At 38.2% G+C, this 22,855-nt stretch overlaps 1 protein-coding gene across 1 annotated transcript in view; it reads left to right on the top strand.

Moving 5' to 3' along the window:
- Nucleotides 1-22,855, top strand: part of LOC140336023 (contactin-associated protein-like 5) — a 221,896-nt gene that overhangs the window by 147,348 nt on the left and 51,693 nt on the right. The window contains exons 12-13 of the mRNA XM_072419077.1: nt 3,120-3,239; nt 12,401-12,601. Coding sequence (XP_072275178.1) covers nt 3,120-3,239; nt 12,401-12,601 — 321 coding nt within the window. The remainder of the gene's footprint in view (nt 1-3,119; nt 3,240-12,400; nt 12,602-22,855) is intronic.

Genomic DNA, 22,855 nt, shown 5'->3' with positions numbered 1-22,855 from the left:
AAAGAACTGAGATATATTTACCTGTGAACTTTAAAACCTAAATAGGGGCTTGTTTAGGTGATTTACTTCTTAACCAGCATTAGTATGTATTTAACTGTGGGTAGTAAGAGCACAGGTTGACTTAGGTCTCCAGGGGCTGTCACTGCACCGCTAGTGTTTTCATTAATACCAGCACAGCTGTTCTTCTAGTGTTCTCTTGGTTCCTTTATTTGGAAATACCAAATAGAGTCCCTCCTTGCTTGTCAAATTTGCCTTGAGGTTCCTTTTTGCATCTTGGGACTCCAAACTCAACTCCTTGTTCCTTTGTAGTTCAGCACCCCCCGAGGGTTTTTACTATGCTCTTCTCCTCATAGTTCTGAATCTACTCTGTGAAGAAAATGAATGACATTCTCCATGTGCAATACAACAAACAAAATGTTTAAATTTTACCTACAATCCACACTACATATTGCTGTGTTAAGCTCTGCAAGGTTGGGGAGATCACACTTTCATCAGTGAAGCTGAGCGATCCAGTAAACCTGGAATGGAATTGCTCCAGGACTAAAAAAATTGCTAACAAATAGCAAAATAATTCCAGGTTTGCTGCATCACCCAGCTTCACTGATGAAAGTGTATTCCCTCCAGCCTTGGGGAGCTTTAATAAATCAGGCCCCATGTATCAAACTGCAACACAGGATGCTACTTTGGTTGTCCATCTCAGTTGCTTCTATTCACCCTAGTTTTGGGAGTTTGAGGTTCTCCATCATGAGAAAAGCTGAACTTTAAAGCGTTTGAAACCTTATAGGGAAACAAAACCCTGTTTATACTCAACTGTCACTGTTCTGTCACCTGTGCTACCATCTTCTTCCTTCTTTTCTTCCTTGTCCAGATCTTTGGCCATCTTGATTGGCCGAGCCAGGATGACATTCCTCCTGCACAGGTGCAAGGGAGTTCATTAAGTTTCAGCAGCCCCAGGGAAAGCTGGGATGTGCTAGATATTCTGGCAACCAAATATTTTGACAATTGAGGGGAGCTATCAGAAGGAAGATTATCATGGGAGAATCTGGGTGATTTTGTGAAGCTAGAATGAATCTAGTTCAGGACAGAGACATTAAATAGCACATGATTTTTAAGAAATCCACTCAAAGTCTGCTAGATCACCCAAAATCTCCCATGATACTCTATCTTCTTCTTTGGTCTTGAAGAATATTAAATCAAACCCATTATTGGAATAGAGTTCCCTGGTAGATAAAATGTTATTGCACTGAATTTACATTTGTGGAATGGCTAAATCTCATGAATACCATACAGAAAAAACACCTTTTCAGCATCCCTCACCCTTACAGAGAGATGCCCAATATATATGACTTTTTACTATTTTTCTTCCCAAATTTGATGTCCAAAATTAGAAATAAGCTCCATTTATTTCTATTGTATCTTTAAACTTTCTCCAATTCTTCTTTTAGGTGAATTGATATTGATATGCTTTATGAATTTAGGAGTAAAACAAAGTTGCACATAAAATAACTATTGACATTGTTAATATTACTCTACAAACACATCCAATGCAGCAAAGTGGTTTATTTTTGGAACAAAAATGATATTGTGTCGGGTTAAAATGTTTATTTGGAAAAATCATGTAATTGAGTTCCAGGCAGCTCGTCAACTTGGTGAATAATTAATTAGCTGTTACTCTAAAACCCATAAAATGTGTCACATTAAAAGCACAGCACAGAAGCTGCAAAGTCCTTGACGAGGTTCTGCGCTTTCTCGAATGTTTGTTCAACAAGGGTTGACATTTATTACTGTAACTCCAAGAGTGTTTATCTGCCCAGCTATTTGCCACCTCGACATCTTGAGTTTTGTGTCTGAGCTGTCCCTCTTAATAATTACTCCTGTGCCACAGGAGTAATTATTTCCTGACTAATGAATGGACTAATTAATGGCTAGTTCACATTTCTCCTAAAAAATAAAAACCATAGCATTAGGCATAAAGGAGGTGTAGATTGCTGCTTATAGCTGAACTCCAAGCCTCAAAATAAACAGATGATACATATAAGGAAGCCGTTTAACCTACCAAGGGGGTTGGGGGTTTTTGCCCACCCAATCAAGACACAATTTACACAACTCAATTTACACAGCTCTCTTCTACAAAAAAAGCTTTGCATGATAGAGCAAGACACCACACTTTTCTTTGCAACATTCAAGTAACACAGTTCATGTACCTATACCGGTTGATTGGAGAGCTACAATATAGGTAGATCGCCAGAGCTAGATATAGCTAGACATATTGGGCCTGATTTATCAAAGCTTTCTCTTACTATTTTTCCCAGCAGTGCTACCAATATTTGGGGGGCAAGCACTTGTGCCCCTAAGGGAAAACTGGGGTTGGGTTAACACTTGCAGGGAGTGCAAGCTAGGGTTGTCTGCACTATAATGTATTGGCCCACATTGGAGAAGATAAACTAACATGGGTGAACCTAGGGAATCCAACAAACTTAAATGGGTGTAGTCCAGGATTGAGAATCAAGATTTGCCAAATAATACAAAAAAATTATTTTTAAGAAATCCAGTCCTGGATCACCCAGGTTCCCCCATGATAGTCTAACTTCTCTAATCTTGGAGAACTTAAAAACCAGGTCCAAAGAGTGACTCCGGAAAACCTAGGATTAATGAAAACATAGAAAAGAAGTCATAATCCTTTATGATATGTTGGATTAATTTAAATACTGTAAAAGTGGATTATGATTAAAAAAAAAAGTCTTGGAGGCACAAAAACATAAAGCTGCAACTGTATTTATGTTGCTATGCAGTTATGGTACTGTATGTTGTCTTGTATCACTTTTTTAAAAAAGTTTATTTTCTGTTTATATGAATTATAATTTGCTTTTTTACAGTTTTCAGGATTAATGTGTTCTCATAATCATTCTCATATGAAATAATGTTGGCTTCTCATTGTATGGAGATAACAATATGGTTTCACAAGCTAAAATTATCTAATGGCTTCATCTTGTTGTGCTTTATGATATCTAATTCCAAACATGGGATGGATCTTATGTATGAAAGAACACAAAAGCAATAATGTGGAATTAATGTACAATAGTTATTGACTGTGCCTAATATGTGATTCTCCCCTCTAGCTCTGTTTGAACAGTCATGTGAGGCCTACAAGCACAAGGGTTACCCATCTGACTTCTATTACATTGACCCCGATGGCAGCGGACCTCTTGGACCTGTGCGTGTCTACTGCAATATAACTGGTAGGTAGCATGACTTCTTCATTCACATTTAAAGATTATCTAAAGAAATTTTTACTAGTTTACTGGAATATATCTTTTACATTTTACGATATCTCCTAGACCGTTCATTTAAATTGAATTGTGTTTCTTTTTTCCATTTCACATTTGGAGCCATTTGGAGCCATAATCTCTCATTGTTGTACATTTTATATTTTGTTGGCATGGGTGCATCTTTAAAGCAGATTAAAACAGAGTACAATTAGCCCTGCAAATTGCCAAAAATGAGTAGCAATATTTTTCCCATAGACCCCGAATTTGAAAAAGGATTGGCCAAAGTCAATGTAAAATGAACCTGGGCAATTATGTTTATTGCTTCATTGTTCATTAAAGAAACTTGCATGAGTAGAGCCCTGACCTCATTGCTTTTAAACACCTTTGGGATAAAATGAGCATCGGGTCTTCTTATCCAACATCAGTAACCGACCTTACAAGTTTTCTTTTAGCTAAATGGATTCAAAAATAGGCATACCTAGGAACATTGTAGAAAACCTTCCCAGAAGAGCAGAGGATGTTTTAGCCACAAAGTTAGAGAACTTTCAAATAATTGCCTATAGTTTCAGAATGGGGTTGTCAACAAGTTCATATAGGTGCAGTGGTCTAGTGTTCACAAATGTTTGACCATGTAGTGCAGCTTGCTATGGCACAAAGTTCAAGTACCTACCTGTAACTGAACATCAGATATCCTCAGTGGGATTTGGATTCCAATATTAACATGTAAACTGGGGTATAGCAAAAAACTTATCAAGGTAAATAAGGCCATAAGTATAAAATCAAATGAAAAGATGTTATAAATACATAAACAAAAAAGACAAAAAAAAAGAATAAATGTATAGCACAACAATTTATGTTGCAAATGAACAAATATGTACTTGGGCTTTTCTACTTTGAGTTTGAATTATAAAATGTGGCATTGATAGATCCCTCATCCTATACAGAGGTGTATATACTCTGCTGCTGTATTACATGTACGTTGCACAGTATGTCAGATTTGGAAGTGACACTTTGCTATTCATTTGCAGAATCTGGTATCTCTGTTAGTACGATGCACAAGATGTCACATTCAGAAGTGACATTTCGTTCTTCATTTTTTAGATCTGATATTTCTGCTAGTTCAATGTACAGGATGTCAGTGATAGCTCTTTTGCCACTGCATAGAAAGATGTTATTCAAATCTTTTTGATGTGCCTTTCCCGTATCATAGGTATTCGGTACCAAAAGTAATCATTGCAGCAATATGATAGGTGTTTTGTATACAAATTTATGTGCGGAAAACACATGGGTTACTGCAAATCCCAGGAGAATCATTACTAGTGTTGGTGTTCGAATTCGGATTGTTATATTCAACCGGAATATGGTTGTTAGAATTCGGATAGACCCAACCCGAAAAACACAAGATTCGACGGTAGAATTTCAGTAAAAAAAAAATGTAAAAAATGTGTAAAAAAAAAAAAATAATAATAATTTTAAAGTAATTTTTTAAATGTTTGTGTTTTTTTAACCAACTTTTTTTTTTTACAGGTTTTCCCACAACGACATTAGGAATCCTCCTCTCATTGCAGGATCCCCGGGCACTATAGATGATGAATGTTAACTTGTCTCCATTCATCACCCATAGGGCCCGGAGAACGTAGTGGGACTGCAGAGGTAATCTGCAGTTCACCTCCATTGCGACGTCACATGGGAAACTGAACTGCAGACCTCTCCAGTTCCACTACAATGTCCAGGCACTACGGGTGATGAATGGGGACTTGTCCCCATTCATCACCTGTAGTGCCCTGTGTTGTTGGATAGAGAAACTCTATTCAAAAACATAGTACAGCGCTGCAGCAGCAATTGCCGTTGCCGCTCTGTGCTTCTACTATGTTTTCTTGGATAGAGTTTCTCTATTCAAGAATACAGGGCACTACAGATGATAAATGGGGACAAGTCCCCATTCATCACCCGTAGTGCCCAAACATTGTAGTGGAACTGCAGAGGTAATCTGCAGTTCAGCTCCAATGTGATGTCACATGGGAAATGCTGTTGCCGCGCTGTGCTTCTACTATGTTTTCTTGGATTGAGTTTCTCTATCCAAGAATACTAGGCACTACAGGTGATGGTGACAATCCCCATTCATCACCTGCAGTGATCCTGAGATCGTAGTGGGACTGCAGAGGTAATCAGTGCCCTGTAGTCTTGGATAGAGAAACAGAGAAATTCTACATAGTAGTAGCACAGCACGGCAACTTAATTGACTTTCTTTTCTCCATTTCTTTTTTCTTTCAATTAATTTCCTTAACTTTTTTTATTTCCTCCTGACCCCCTGTTCTTTCCCATTTCCTTCACCTTGTTTGCTTTTTCCATCATTCTCCTAATCTTACATTCCCTGTGCACTCCTTGCTTTACTATGGAATATCCAAAATAACTTGCACAGCATTACTAATGGTGTTGGTTATTACGAGGGTTAAGAACTGTGAGAGATTACTGAGACAAGGACAGACCCATGATTCTAAAAAGTATCCCTGCAGTTACAGTCTTCTTGAATTTACTAAAACTCACAATGGCCTACTCATTTACTAATTCTTCCAATTTGCCTACATAGCAAAACTCATTATGATTTTAGAAAAACTATGACACTTTCAATAAATGAAGAAAGAGCATATGAAAACCTCATACTGCATAAATATATATGGAACTGATACAGATGCAAAGAAAAAGAAAAAAAATAAATTTCTTTTCTTGTCTGGAGTACCCCCTTAACCCACTTGAATGGGTTATGAACAATCTACACACAAAAGCAAAAGAACCTGAAAATCTTTCTTCCAGCAAGAACATTGACATTCAAGTGAAACATTTGTCAATTCATCGAATCAACTTCATGTTTTCAGATTCCATTTACACTTCTAACCCCAGAATTTTCAGAAGAGCTGAATTTCCCTGCAGCTCTCACTCGCCCCATCTAGAGCCCCTCAGAGAGAGAGCAAGAGAGAGCAAGAGCAGCAAGGATTATAGCAGAACAGAGTGTCTCAGGTTAATGGCTCCAAGGTAAGGGAAGCTTAGGGGCTTCAATATTTGGAGAGGCTCTCGGAGAATGCAGCGAGGAATTAGCAGTAATTAGCAGAACATAATCCTTTTCTTAGGCTGGAGAAGTAAGACACTCTCCTAGAAATACAATGGATTTAACGCTGGTACATGAGAAGATAAAGATATTACTTGTATCTTCAGCTATGGAAAATATGTAGGGTGGGAAGAAGTTCAAGTATGAAATGTAGAGATGATTGGTAAAATTCTACACTGAAACAGAAGTTGAATGTGGCAGTTTTTTTTTTTTTCATATTAAATGTTCATTGAATGTGCCTTTCAGAAATTCATTGTACTGCTAAAGAAATCCATTTTCAATAAAGTCTATGGCCTCATGAACATTTTAGGTTAATTGCAAATCCCTAAACCTCAGCCCCCACCAAAAAAATTACCTTTTTATTAAATAAAAGTTACAAATTATAGTTAGAAGAATTTTTTAAAGGCCTGCTGACTTTGTGAACAATTTCAAAGACCCAGAACATATGATTGTCACCCAAATTGCTGGGGAGGTCAGGGGAATCTTTGGTAACGTATTAAAAAAATAAGAAAAAATAAAGAAAACATATCAAATAACATAAATCAAAATTAAAGTAAGCTAACAAACACATTTTCAAAAGACACCAATGGTTTATTTGCTTTAAAATAATGATGTTGTTAATAATAATTCGTTTTTTGTTTCAAGTCAATCAGCAATATTAAATGTGACGTTTTCATTTGTTTGCAAAGAAAAACTTATTGAATAGTACAGTGTAGAAACATTTACTGTGTAAAAACATTTACTGACTGCAAATAAGGGGCTACATTTATTGCACAAATCATTCATGTTACATTATTGGAATAGCTTGCAGATGTAACTTTTAACAAAAAAAGGACCTGACTTTCAAAAAAATGGGGATGTTATCATATAATTCCTCCCTTTCTACTGGATTTTCCATGTCTAGCAGCATGAAAGAGAGCAGCAAGTGCATATTCCCCATTCCCCTTCTTGTTCATATAAGATATCTGTTTTCCCAATGATGGGGGGCTATACTCGGGGTGTAGGGTGTTATCCCTACAACCTATCTCTCAGTTCATTTGAAGAGGTCTGTGTAGGAATGGGGTAATGGAAATCTGAAACTCCCCTTTTAGATACCAGACCTCCTAAATATCAGCCCCCTTACCCTGGAAAATAAGGAGAGGTATACATAGTACAAAGTTTACCATTTTCATTACAAATTGGTTTTGCAATAAATAGGTGGCAGCTCATTCATTTTCAGTTTATGGTCCACATTTACGATAAACATGTCAATCAAATTAAACATCGATCAAATTAAAGTTGATTTACATTTTGCTAGCTTTACTGCTACATACTAATTACAATTTTATTACAAATTTACTGCTTCATAGTTGTGTATGCTTAGAATTTCAAAAATCACTGATATCCAATTTTTTGAAGAGGTAAAAAAAGAGAAAATACCAAAACAAATTAAAATGTAGTTGAAGATGATCCAATCTATACCAACAACTTCTATAATGTTATTTGCTAGGGTGAAATGGCATTAATATTTAGATTCTCTCCTAGGGATAAGGTTGATGATAGTAATTATTGGGCAGTGCCAACCTCCAACAACCTGTTACCAGCTGTGGTGTTAACATGCTTTGTGGTGTTGGGCTCCTGGTCTTGCACATTGGCCAATGTATTTGAATTGTTTATTCATTTTTTTATATTGATAAAGTCTTTTTTTTAAAGCACAGAAAATCTTTACAGTCCTTTCAGACTTATTCTGCATCCATGTGGCAGTTGATTTGTTGTGGTTTGAAGCATCTGGCTTGGTATTTCAGGAAGGGTTTGTTCACATTGCACGTTTTGTTCCTTGGGTCATCCCTGTCTCCAAAAGCCCAGATGGCTGCTTAAAGAATAATTGTTTGCTTTGTTGACGACTGAAGAGCCTGAAGTTATGTTGTAGCAAGCTGCAGTTTCTTCGCTCAGCTGACTCCACAGTCGCTTGAGTCCGATCTGACAGGCTTTGCAGAGCTATTAGTGGTGAGAGCTCGTACGAAGTAGAGCGATATGGGCCAACGCATCACCTGGTTCATGACACCAGAGAGAGATACATGACAGAACTATTAGAGGAATGGGGGCAGGCAGTTATGTTTAAAATTAGGCAAATAATCCATGGAAGATATAGGTCGGCAATGTTTAAACAGCCCAGAGGATATAGAGCAATATTAAAGAAACCGGCAGGGTTACTCAGCATCAAGAGACAATTTGCTGCATTTCTATAATTGCTTTTCTTCTATATATCTGAGGCCTCACACAGACACAAGTTTTATGATTATTAAGTCCACTTGTAATTTTTAAGGTAATTATGGGTACTTTTGTTTTAGTTGATTTTCTCTGGAACAATATTACCATCTGGTAAGCAAAACCTAGCTATAGAGTGGGCTCATCCTACAAAGTCGGAAGCAGCAATACCCTTGTACTTACCTTGAAATACCCACTTAGGGACTGATTTAGTAAAGCTCCCCAAGACTGAAGAAGATAGGCTATCATGGGAGAACATTGGCGATCCAGCAAACCTGGAACGGATTTTCTAAAAACCATTTGCTATTAGTTAGCAAATGTTTTCAACCCTGGGCCAGATCCATTCTAGGTTTGCTGGATCACCAATGTTCTCCCATGAAAGTCTATCTTCTTCAGTCTTGGAGAGCTTTATTAAATCAAGCCCAAACTATTCGTTTTTGTGAAGAGAAATACCTCCATGCTGAAACCTAATTACAGGATAATGTCAGCATTTTGCAAATTCTGCACAGTTGGCTGGATAATCAAAGGAAGGAGCAATAAAGCTAGGGGCCAATAAGGACAATGAGCATGCTGATAGAATGCCAGAGAGGTGAGCTACTACTTCTTCAAGTGACAAGCTGGGGGTAGGTCCATGACAGCCAGGGCATAAAGCCGTACTAAACCCTCTCTACACTTACCTGTCCCTGTTCTGTCATCGGTGATGCCATCTTCTTCCTTTTTTTCCTAGTTTAGATCTCAGGCCATTTTGATTGACCGGCATAGAGTTCATTCAGTCACAGTAGGCACAGGGGAACCTGGGATCCGCAACAAAAAAGTATTTATTTATTTAAACTATTTTTTTTCATAGTTTATATGTAAACTATTTTATTTTTTCTATTTTTTATTATATGCCTGGGGTTTGGCTTTAAGTGAATTAAATTATGTTGCTGCCCTTGTATCAAACTATCATTCTAGAGTGTTTCTCTATTTTTTTGTCACCCTTACAGATAGCCAAAAAGATTATTGGTGTCACCTAAACTGACCTGAGAGACACAAATTGCTTATTGTTCAAGGAACCCCTAGCAACCTCTGGAGGAACCCTGGTTGATGCTGACACTGTCCACTGTTTAAAACTCCCATTTAAAATTGTTTTTATGCATTCACAAAAGAAATGTGTGACATACAATGGTTCCCATCATCAAAAAGCATATACTACAAGAAAACAAAATATTGCCCACAGCAACCAAATCCCATTAGTAACTCAAAAATGAAAATAAACATTTGGCTTGTAGCTATAAGAAATTAGTTGAATGATTTCAGCTAAATTGATTTTGCCGTATAATGATCTATTTCATTGTCATTAGGATTGCAGCAAAAACAGCAGGAACTCTTAAGTTACCATGAGCTGGTTAGGTAAAATTTATTTTTAAAAAATCCAATAAAAAATTAGGTAATGAAGATGTTGAAAGTTATTTTTTAGCACAAGAATCAGCATCATCAGATCAACATAATTGAAATGTCATTTTGTTCTCCCCTAAGAGCCATAGGGAGTCAATTATGTCTATCTTTTCCCCCTCTATTCACAATAAAGTATTTTGTACTATTGGTTGGAGAGTTGATGATAATGAGTCACACTACTTTTTACATGATGACCCTTTGTGCATTAATATTAACCATCAGTAGAGAGCACTGTGTCTTCATGTAAAGTGTGTGATAAACTTATATCTCAAGACAAGAGTTTATTACACATTTAACATGAGAACACGTGCCATCTAGTGGTGCGACCCAAGTATAAGCCAAGATTTTTTGGCATTTTCAGGACAAAACATTGTTGATACTTACGGTAAGTATACACAGTGGTTTTTGCACTTTGAGCTTCCTCACAATGTAGTTTAGATTATGTATGATGTGTTTTGTTCCCTTTTTCTGTGTGGACTCATAATGGTCTTCTTCACTCTTTCTGAGTGAAAGAGTGAAGGAGGAATGTATTGTGACTGTTCCATATTGCTTTTATTATTATTTAAACTTCCACTTTTTTTTACGTCATCCGTCTATTATTACCTTACTCCGGACCCAAAGTTTGCTATGATAACAACAAAATCCCAACTAGAAGTGTAGGCTGTACCACCCCTAATAGCTACTAACCACTGGGGACTTCAAGGCTGGTTGCTAGTGTATACAGCAGATGATATTCCCATTTGCTTCTAGTTGTCAAGGGTGGTACAGCTAAACAGCTAAACCGGTAACCAATGCTGCTGCTTTATAAGTGTCCCACCCCCTGGCTTTCTACTAATGTACTTGATGGGCAGCATTCCTGTTGACTGGTGGTTGTTTGGGGTAATACCAGCAAGTTTAACTCCGCCACCAATATGTCTACAACCTCCTGTAGCATGATGGGTCCTCATCCAGCCATTTGTGTGCGCTTCTATGTACAGCATTCTGTGCCAGCACCAAAAGTCTTTAGCCATAAAACTGTCTCCTAGGACTGAATGCCAACAACAACTTCTGCTACATTGGACAAAGAACTGAAAGCACCGAGTCATAAAGGTGTAGCATTAGCCCAGAATTAAAGCATTGTCACCTTTGCATTAGAAAGCAGTTTAGGCGGCTCTTAAAAATGTTCTTTTAGTGAGATAAATTTACCTTTGCATGAGTAGACTCAGCAATGAATCCTGGAATATTTACTGCACTGCTCTGTTTTTTTTTTCTCTTCTGCGGTTCTCCTGAAATGCTGCAGAATGGTACCCGGTGAAGAGTGATAAAATAATATCTCACCGGCTTAATGGCGTCAAATGATATTAAAGCGAGAGGTATAATGAGAAGTGGAAGGTTATCTTAGTTTATATGTTCCATAAATCTGGAAAGCCTCTTTGATAGCATTTCATTCTTTGCCACGGTGCATCCATTAACCATTGGGTACACCAGGGACAGAGCTATTCTGATGAACATATAATAAACAGACCTTGGAAGGAGAATCTTTGTTTTCTGCATTTGTGAAAGGACTAAATAGCATGTTTTTCAAATTCAGAATTTAAATGAAATGGATGAATTAAAGCTGAATAGTAGCTCAGTCCTGTAATTCGCATATCCCTAATTTTATGTGTAGCTAAAAGGTAACACCATCATCTACGGCTCCCTTTGCCAATTCCCTACTCAAAATTTGACTACTGGACATTTGGAAAACCATCATTGTGCCTTTTTATTCCCTAAAATTGCTTTAACTTCTTTAACTTTACAAAATTAGAATTTTTGCATTGCAACAACACCTAATGGGCTCACAGTGCTGGGCTTTTCATTTTTATCCCAATATTTGTCATGTGAGGGATTAGGGGTAGTCAATGATAGCACAGATTTTGCATATATATATAATAATAGACCATCAGCTCCTCCAGTTATTTGCATGGCTTTGAACTTGCTAAATTTTGTAATATGATAACAGTATATACATATAAAAAAACTGTAACAATGGTTGAAGGTTATCATGGGGCCAACTTTATGGGCCTGATTTATTAAAGACTGGAGTGGGTAGACTGTTATGGAACAACATGGGTGTATCTGGTCCAAGAAGGTAATTTTGCCATCTAATATTGAGAAAATGTAATAAATCCATTCTACATTTGCTTTGACCACCTAGGTTCTCCCATGATTGTCTATCTTCTTCAGTCTTGGAGAGCTTTCATAAATATAGCCCAAAGAATTTAAAGTTATCCTTAACCTACTGCAAGTTATTTGATGAACCTCTGAATCATGTGCAGTATGTGCCAATATTTCACTGGTTATGCCTAATTGTTTCCAACAGAAGAGAAGATTTGGACAGTGGTTCAACATAATATCACCGATCTAACTTCTGTACGTGGATGGATTTTGGGGAGGCCGTACTCTGCAACACTGAACTACAGTGCCAGCACTGAACAGCTGGAGGCTATGATAAACAGTGCGGAATACTGCGAACAAGAAGTGGTCTATTACTGCAAACATTCACGTCTCTTCCATTCATCTAGTAAGTAAAACAACAAAGCCAAAAAAATACATTTCTTTATAGCGTGAAAATTATCCTATTTTTTCACTTTACTATGTTTTTAGAGCAAGTGTATATTTAGCTATAGAACATTGGACATTATACCAGTGGGTATCCATTGGGCATACAATATGTGAAAATGTCTTGGAGCTCTCTAGCTTCAGACTTTTGCCTTCTTTGCTGGTTTTTACTACTCTTAGATTTTGCTTTTGAGACTCCATTCAGACTGTTTTTATGGTTTTTGTTTTTTTGGGTATTTTTATATGTTTTGTTTTTGCTTGGATTGATTTTTAAAGATCTTCATAGGTTGGATGTTTTTTCTCTTGCGTTGGTTATTATGATTCCCATTAGTAGGATTGTTATGATTTCTCTTGGGTTGATTTTTTTGGTTCCCATTGGGTTGGGTGTTATCCTTTGGCTTGGGTTGTTTCTTACAGTTCTCTTTTGGGTTGAGTGTTTAGTTTTCCCCTTAACTGTTGTGGTATGGTTCTTTTAGGGGTGACCTTTTATTGTTGCGTTGGCTTTCGTGATGCCTAGGTTTTTGGTGGAACTGCCCAGCTCAAATCTGATTGAAATCAAGAATGCTATCAATATCAACTTGCTGATGGCCTTTTGACTCATTACAAGTGTGGTAAAATTGTAACATTCTAGATAAACATACATTATGTATCTTTGGTATACTGTAGTTTGCTTCATGGTAGCTGTAATGTTAGGCTGGAGGAGGCTTAAAAGCATCACACTGATGAAGATCTCAGTCTGATTTTTTTCACCCGTAGGCATGTTCAGACTGCTGATTGACAGAACTGTGCAAGCATAAGAGCTCTGATTGGCCCTGAATGCTGTTCCCTCTCCCTGAGTTGGTGTGCAAGGGAATTGTAGGGTCAGGTAATATTACAGGGTTTGGTATTGATGTCACTTCTGTGTAGTAATGCATTTCTTGATTTTTGCCAAATTCATATTTAGTTTTTGGAAATTTTGTATTGTTGCCAGGATTGTTAAAGGCATGATCATTTTGAAAATACCCCTTAAGAATACCTATTTAAAAAAAAAATTTAAATAAATGTAAATGTAAAAAAAAATGTAATACATTTCAACTTACATTCCTTGGACATGGTGGCTGTATTAGTTTTCACTAAAACACATCCTGCCTTGGCCAGTTCATGCTTTAGGATCCTCTGGTACTATTTTTTTTTTGTTCCAGCATTTCCAGCTTTTTAGGATTGGCCAACCAATGACTTACTCAATGGATTTTATATATGCACCTTGAAAGATCTGGTGTGGCACCACCTAAATCAAACTCAATTAAATGCCCAAGATGTCACAAGATATCGCCTTGTGCATAAAAATGGTGTGTACACAGTGCTTCCCCAATGTCCTTTAGCATGGCATGGCAAATTGCTAAATGACCAAACAGGATGATTACCAGGGGCACCATCAATGATAACAAAGGTATCAATGACAAAAGGTACTCCTGTACCAGGCCCAATGAATTGAGTTTTTCTTTTGCAAGGCCAAAACTTTCCGCCATAGGTATCTAATATGGGACTTAGCACATTGGAATGGGAATAAAGAGCTCCAGCTTGGTTTATGTTTGGGAAACAGGAAAAGGGCCACTGACATCAAAATTTATAGTATATCCCGATATTATTTGAAACTCCTGGAAGGTGTTCATTACAAAACGCAATGAATCTTTCGGATTGGCAAAAAACAGCAGTTATTTCCAAAGATCCAAACTTTATGCCCGAGAATCTGAAGTCTGCATCCAATATACACAATAAGGGGGCCAAGGCAAGGTTAAACAATAATGGGGACAGGGGACACCCCTGTAAAACAGTGTTTTTTATTCAGCATTCACTATTGATGAATCTATCTCAAGCACATGCCCCTGCAGTGAATGTTTGGTAAATTGTATTTTCACTTCTTTTTAAACATATCCTGTAATTCCACTCTTGATTTGACTTTTCACTTGCTTGCTGACCTGTGCAAAGGTGCACAACTTTTTGCTACATGTCAAGTGTTTTTAGCTTTTAAGTTTAAAAACGTATTCCATTTAAACATTACACAATGCGTTACAGCAACATTTGAAGTTTGATCACCATGGAAACTGCAAGTATTTCTTTCTAGAAGTCCCATTACTGTAAATTGTAAGGATTTTTCCCTTGATTAGGGATTTGTAAGAGATTCTGGTCCTTTCACCGCTCACCGTATAACCCAAATAAAGTCAACTAACTATTGTTTGGAAAATAATACGTTTTTCAGTTCTAAACATATTGAGTATGCCTAATAAAACAAGGAACTCAACAAAGCTTGAAAAGATAATAAACAATAAAATGTTTATCCTGGCAGAATTGTTTAACAGTAGTCAATCTTTAAAGGGGACACAAGTTTTTCTGACTGAAGTAAAATCTGCCCTAGGCTACTGGAGGGGCCTTATCACTGTATCCTAAAGCTTTACAAAACTTGCTCAAACTAACCATTGTAGTACAGTGAAGCATGTGATGCCAAATTCAGAAGGTATCAGGCATCATGTTCGTCAATCACCTTGAAAAGGTCCTGGATATAACCATGCAAAATTAAGTTGCTGCAGATTTGCAATATTTTATTTGGGATCCTGGCCCGGATAGTCCGGGATGGAGTGGGTGGCACTCCATTGCGTTTTTAAGCCAGAGATTGAGGATGGCTTTGGAGCACCTGGACAATGCTAATAAAAGGGCACCTGTCTTTGAGACTTGGGGGTTGCAGCCTGAGGCCAGGAGGCTCCATGGACAGGCTGAAATACCTCTCTGCAGAGAGTGCGTTTAAAGCTACTCTCTCAAGCCATGTAAAAGATTAAAGTTAACAGTTTTCTCTCTTGTTAGCTGTACCCCTGAACATTGCTCCACTGTCTTCTGAAACACTTTCAGAAATGGTGATTTGCCTTCTCCCACAGAGCACTATAAGCCATCCTTAAAGTTCTGCTTTCAAAATTTGGGATCAGGAAGGGCTGACAGAAAGACAGGTGATGTCCCTTCTTCAATAGGCATTCTTACCTGCCTGATCACTGTTATCTTCTGTCCAAATATTGCAGCACATTCTGGAGCATCTTGGCTTTCACTGCAGCTGCTAGGAATGAAAGTATGCATGTACTGCAGAGATGTATAATATACATATTATCTGTATACTTGCTATATGTTGTGCCTCCAAGTGCGGCAAACCAACTGAGTTTGCAATTGTTGCCTTTGTATCTGCAGTGGTGGTGCCGTTCCCCCTCTGTAAAAGAACAAGCAACCATATGGCCAGAGGCAGCATGTCTCTTTCATGAACTGTGCTGCAACCCCACCACAACACAGAAGCAACCGACGCAAACACGTGTACGAAATGATTTCACAACCACTGCCATACAGTTGAGTCGACATGGTAAACATGCAGTACAATAGTGCAGTTTACTGAAAGGGTTTGCTGTTGGACCACTTTACCAATGTATTGCTTTGATCTGATTTACCAGCATTATAAACTGTAGCTTGAAGCAAACTGTGCAGATTCCAGTTATGATTTTCTCATCCCTATTCATAATAATTATTGTGTCCCAGTTCTTCCTTATTAGTTTTGATGGTGTCTATTCTACCAAATATATATGACATTTTTGCATTAGTAACTACATTCCTTTTAAAATATAAGGAAGGGGGGATGGAGTCCTGGAACACTTGCCTCCCCTGGTAGCTCATGCTGGCTTTCATGGACATTGGTAAAGGAAATATCAAATATGAATCCCGGCAAACCTCACAATAATCACTCCAGATACAACCTTACTGAGAATCCTCCGTGATTTTACATGAAGCTGAATAGTTAGCTTCTTTGACTTGTAAAAACTTTCCTTCTACCTCTGTAGTTTTCCACTGAGCCTGGCGTCCATGAGGCCTCATTAGGATTACGAGATGCAATGATACAAGTCAATAGATAATGAGATTCTTGCTTCTTGCTTAGCATTAAATCCAAGTTTCACAACAAAGAGAAGTATCTCATTTAAAATATATATCATGGAAAAACTCTGACTGGTTAGTTATGGCTGTTAAGAGATTGAATAACATTTGCAGTACTTCACCGCTATTCTATCCCAGCATGGGGCCAATATTTAATTTACAGGTATGGTATGCTAAGATTGCGCAATCTACTTTGGCTGATGAATCATTGATGAGCCACAAGGATGTTGTAAGGATTCTTGATAGGCAGCTGTAACCTCAAGGAGATAATTAAGATGTCACATTTGTAATGTAGTCGAGCAAAAAAGAAGCAAAACTCTTAAGTCTGGGAAACAATACTGTCCACGTGTGTGAAGAGTTAAAGTTTTTATTATTATTATTATTATTATTAATAATAATAAACAGTATTTTTATAGTGCCAACATACTATGCAGGGCAGTATATTAAATAGGGGTTGCAAATGACAGACAGATACAAACAATGACACATTAGGAAAAGAGGTCTCTGCCCAGAAGAGCTTACAATCTAGGAGGGGGGGGGATATCACACATAAATGGGATATGTGTCACAGATCAGCAGCAGAGCTGATCTGGTATTTGTTGTTCACCAGATATATGTCAGATCAGCAGCAGTTGGTTCCCTTACCTTGCTTCTAGCTGCTCTGTCCAGACTCTGGAGTTAGAGGCATCACCGAACCTTTCCAGCTGATTTATCTGCACCTGCTCATCCAGTCCCTGCCCAGCCTGCTTGTTAGCCTCACTATATAAGCTGTGTTCAGACTAACACTCCTTGCCTTAACAATTGGCGTGTTAACCCGAGGGTCCAGCTTGTATCTATTTCCAACACCGATATCCTTGTTCTGACTCTTGCTTGTTCTGACTCTGTTTGCTGCCTGCCCTGATCTGGTCCTGTTCTGGTTTTCAAGGTTTTCTGGTCCTGTGCTGCTTGCTCATCCCTCCCTCTCCCTTCTCCGTAGAACAGAACAGGTGCTCATTCCTTCATCTGTCACTGGAAAGATTGTTTCCAGTAACTGAAATCTACAGCTTCAATAGAATTAAAAAAGCCACCTCTAGTGGCCATGGCATCCTAGTCCATGGCCTAAATGGCCTAGTGAGAAATCCAGCCCTGTGTGTACATAGCTAATGGAGGAAAATCCACCATACATATTAGCAGTTTTCTTTCACTTCCTGTTGGGTACCTGTTTGAAAAATCTCCCCAACAAAGAATAACTTTCAGGGTTTTCAACTTTTTTCCTAAAAAAAAACCAGTGGCTATTTGTACACTTGTACAGTGGATCCCCATGCTTTGAAACATTGATGGCTGGGTCTTTTATTAGAAATCTGTAAACAACATGATGGTAGACACGCTTTGGGCCACCAATTCTGGACTGTGCAATCGCAGTATAGCACACTTAACTATTCCCTCCGGTGGCATCACTTGCAGCATCAGAGGAGATCTAGGAATTTAATTGTCTGATTTAACTAATTATCTGTTTAACTAGAAATCTAATTGTCTGACCTTTTATAGCTTGCATGTTCCCCCAGTTTCCCTTTAGTTGTGGATGGTTTCTCGGCATCCCCAGATCTGAGACCGTATGCAGCTGAAGGTGATTTGGAGTTTATGCCAATGAGCAGAGCAGTTCCTTATCCCAATTCTGCTCTGCCATTGGCTGTCGGGATTTTATCACCTCCTTGCTCCCAGTCACCAGTGCCTGTTGTAGTATTAAACTGAGCTGACCTGCTTGTGGTGTATTTATTCGTTATATTTACTGTTACTGACTTTGCCTGTTTCTGACTCTGTGATTGCATGCTGCCTGGACTGATCTTTTGCCTATGACCCCGACATTGTTGTGTCTTTACAAACGTCTTTTGTATGCCCTTACATACCTTTTCTGGTGGACTGAAAACCTGTCTATGACCTCTGGGTCTGTATTCTGGAATTGTCTCTGCTAGGATTTCCTGTGCTGCATTATCTGTGGACTCCTGGTCCTCTGCCAGTCCTTCTCCAAACACTATCCCTTGTCCTTAGAAGTTATGAAGGCACCTGTGTGTTGGAGGGCACAAATAGCCTCCCGTGGCTGACCAGGGCCTTACACAGCAACAGTCTCTTATCATGGTGATCACAAGCAGGTTATGATGTTCAATGGGCACCACAAAATTGTCATTGAAAATTATTTTTTTGTAATCCTTTCCAGTGACAGGTTAATAAACAAGGGTTTTACACACAGTGGGGTTCTGTTCTAATAAAAGGGGAGGAAGAAGGATGAGCAATAGTCACTCTTAGTACTTTCCTCTATTGGAGAGGCAAAGACAATGGTCATTCCTGATCAGTCGACCACTGTACACATGTCTGATTTTCAGATGTCACACATAACTGGTAATCTAAGGCCATGGGTTTCTGTATACCAAGCTTAAGGCTTTGTTTCAAAACAAAATTCCCCACCCTTTAGATGTCACTAAAACATAAATATGGCAAAATACAACATGGTAAATTGTAGATGCATTTACAGTATTTAAAAAATATAACATTTTCAGTTTATAATAATAAAAAAACATAGCAGCAAGTTTATTTAGTAAAACAATATTCAGGTATCAGCAGTTAGAGCTGTTGACCGCCTGTGTAACTGTATAAAATGTGGATGCGGAGGCAGAATTTGGCTTCATTTTTATACAGAGCCAATTTTCCAAGAACAGAACATTGTTTTTCATCCATTTGTTGTGTCTTCCCTTTGAATGTGATTCTTAACTTCAAGGATTTTTTTTGCACATAAAATTTGTGAGATCAAACACTAGAAAATAACTGTTAAAATATACACAATCTTCTGATAAACAAAAAATGCAAGAAAGCCAGTAATATTCTTACATTATAAGAAAATCTCCAATTCAAACCAATTTCATTTATTTTCTCCCAATAAGAACTATTATGTCAGTTTAGCTCTGGATGCAACCATGAATGAAGACAGATTGTTAGTGATGACTCCCTGGGAAGGGGTCTGGGATAGTTTATTTGCCCTGGGTGACCTTTTATTTGATGTGTCTTTTCTGTGCAATCAGAATCCAGGAGAACAACTATTGATTTAAAGTGCAATTTTCAGAATTTACTGCCACCAAGCCTCTGTTGTGTTGGTATCGTTTTCTGTGATGTGATAATTGGGCTGTGTGTTACATTTAGGAGATGGGAGTGCTATGGTGGTGGTGGGGGGGTTAAACTGCTACATCGATTTACATTTCTGAAAACTTTGTGTACTCCAAATCATTGCCATTGCTCATTTTAAAATCTTTTTTGATAATGGAGGTTCTTACCTTTTCAGGTCTTTAGGGAAGCCATGGTAAAAAAACCTAAATTCACAGCTCACGGTATAGTAGTGAGGTGGTCATTAGGTAGAATGTCTCATACATTGCTGGCCATTGGGAAGAATGTCACCAGTACAGATAGCCTAAAAGATCATTTGTTTCACTTATACTGACCTGTGAGGTGAAAATTGCTAATAACTCAAAGAACCCCCAGCAACCTCTGGAGGAATGCTGATTAAGAAACACTGAACTAAAGTGTGGGGGTTGAGCCACCCAAAGTTCTTCCAAGAGAGGCTTTATTTGAAAGATGACCCAGAAAATGATGACAGGTATAAAAGGAATTATACACAGTCCTATCTTAATTCTTGGTCCTAGACTTTATAGTCTAGCTGTCCATCATTCAGACTCTTGGACCATCTATAGTTAGCCACACACTAGAACAATGTTTCTAGCCCTTTTTAACATTGGTGAACCCTTGAAATATATTTAAGGTATTAGGGAACACCTTTTATATTTATTTTATCCACAGTTCACAGTACATTAGTGTGGTGGTCAGTGGGAAGAATGTCTCTTACATTGCTGGCTATTGAAAAGAATGTCACCATTATAGATAGCCAAAAAGATCATTGGTGTCACCTAAACTGACCAGAGAGCTGCAAATTTGCTAATTACTCAAACAACCTCTAGCAACCTCTGAAGCAAGGTTGCACTAGAAGATATGTGCACGATCAAATATCAAGGTCGGTATCTCCATGATATCAATCATTTACTTGGATTACCACTGCTCATCATTTGATATTGATTTGATTTCAGCAGAAATTGATCAGGACTAATAGCAGGCATGGTGGATCAGTGGCTAGGATTCTTACCTTTGCAACACTAGGATTCCAGGTTTTAATCTCAGCCAAGACACTATCTGCAGGTTTTTTAAATGTTCTCTCCATGTTTGTATGGGTTTCCTCTGGGTACTATGGTCCCCCCCCAAAAAAATAAAAAAAACATGTAGTAATTGGTTCCTCCCCCTTCCCAAAATTGGACTGGGATATATGTCTATGGTAGGGATATTGGATTGTAAGCTCTTTTGAGGGACAGTTTGTGACGTGACTATGGACTTTGTAACACATTGTAAAAACGCATTTAACGCATAAATGGAAACTTAAGACTGTCACACAGTATGGGCCTGGTTTACTAAACTTTTTGAACTGGAGAAGATAGGCTATCATGGTAAAACCTGGGGGTCAGGCAAACTTGGAATGGATTTCCTAAAAATAATTTCCTAAAAATTGGCAAATGTTTTCAATCCTCGACCAGATCCATTTCAGATGTGCTTGATTACCCATGTTCACCCATGATAGTCTTTGGAAACTTTAATAAATCAGGCCCTATGTGGAGCATAGTGATTTGCTCTGCACACGCATTTATTATTATTATTATTATTAAACAGGATTTATATAGCGCCAACATATTACGCAGCGCTGTACATTAAATAGGGATGTGGAAATGAGGCCTGAATCAATATTTGTAGCCCTATAGTTCTATATTGGAATTTTTCTTCTATTGATATTCACGTTTTATTCTTTTAGATTGTGTGTTCTGGATAACATTGATGGACCATTGCCTGTATGACATCACCTTCTACGGTTCTACAAAGAAAGTGTTGGCAATTACAGTAATTAAAAAATTCACAGAGAGCAACCTGTGACCAGAGGGAAATAAAGTATCAGATGCATAAAAATAAATAAAATCAAAAAGCTACATGTGCTTCCCAAGCAGGAACATGGCCTGTTCCTCAGAGTATGATAAAAGACCAATGCTCGGTTACAGGATCATGAAATAATATTCTGATTCCACGAGACAGCTGTTCAGGTTTCATTTGATGCAACAATGCCCTGAGATGGTGGTTTGTTTTCATGGGAAGCAGGGCAGAGTCACAAGGAATCACCAGTAGAGAGGGGGGCCTCAGCATGATGCATGCCGACAGCCAATGTAATAGAGGCCGTGTGCGGTCACACCCTCGTCTGTTCCAATCTGTCTCCAGACACGTATGTTGGAGCCTTGCACGGTGCCTATTCACAAAGGACCATTAACAAGACAAATTGTCCTGACAGTTTAAAATTAGACTTGCCCAGGACTGCACCTTCCACACTGAACTTGTTCACATAGGGTGGGGGGAGAGCTGGAAAGGGGATTGCGGGTCACTGCCAGGTAATGAAACATAAAGTAATACAAGAAAAGCAAAACATGGGCTGAATTTTACAGAACCAGAGATGAAAATCATAGTAGAATGTTGTACCGGGTTAGCTATCAATCAATTTAAGGTTACTTAAAGTAGATTGAAACCTAATCTTTAAAACCTAATCTTTAGCTTCTCAGCTTTACCATGGTAATGTCTTTTTAAATGTTATTTTCAGTCTTTTGAAATTTGTTGCTTTAATCAAAATATTACTTGATGATCCTGCCTTGAAGATCCTTTTTCATGTACTGGGGTGGCCTTGTGTTTTCATCCTGTTGCCTTAACTCTGGCTAAGACTTTATGTGGCTCTGCCCACACATTTTGCTCCGACATGGTCCACAATCGTTATTATCACAATCACAATGTATACCAAGGGCATATCTTTCACTTTCAGGATTACACAGGAGTGCCTGGAAAGGGAGAGAATCCTGACATTTGTTGGGTTTATTGTTGGCTGTACCTTGTCACCTCTCCTTCCTCTGACAATCTGATTACCAGCATGACACCGAGAAAGAATGATACTTGTCCCATTGGTGCCTGAATGATTTTAATTTGCCTCCTATAGCCCCCCCTAGGACACATTAAGTGGGAAGTTGGGGTTGGAAATCGGAGAACACTATGGCCAATGGCCCTAGGAGAGAGATTAGAGGGCAGCACAGGGGAAGATGTTCCTTGGGATTGAGGGTTCCAGAGAAAAGTCACATTATTGCGTGTTATAACGTGTATGCATGTTAGTGAATATGTGTGTGTG

This window comes from Pyxicephalus adspersus, chromosome 7 (genome assembly GCF_032062135.1).
Source record: "Pyxicephalus adspersus chromosome 7, UCB_Pads_2.0, whole genome shotgun sequence".
Lineage (NCBI taxonomy): Eukaryota > Metazoa > Chordata > Amphibia > Anura > Pyxicephalidae > Pyxicephalus > Pyxicephalus adspersus.
This window is presented reverse-complemented; position numbering and strand designations above follow the sequence as displayed.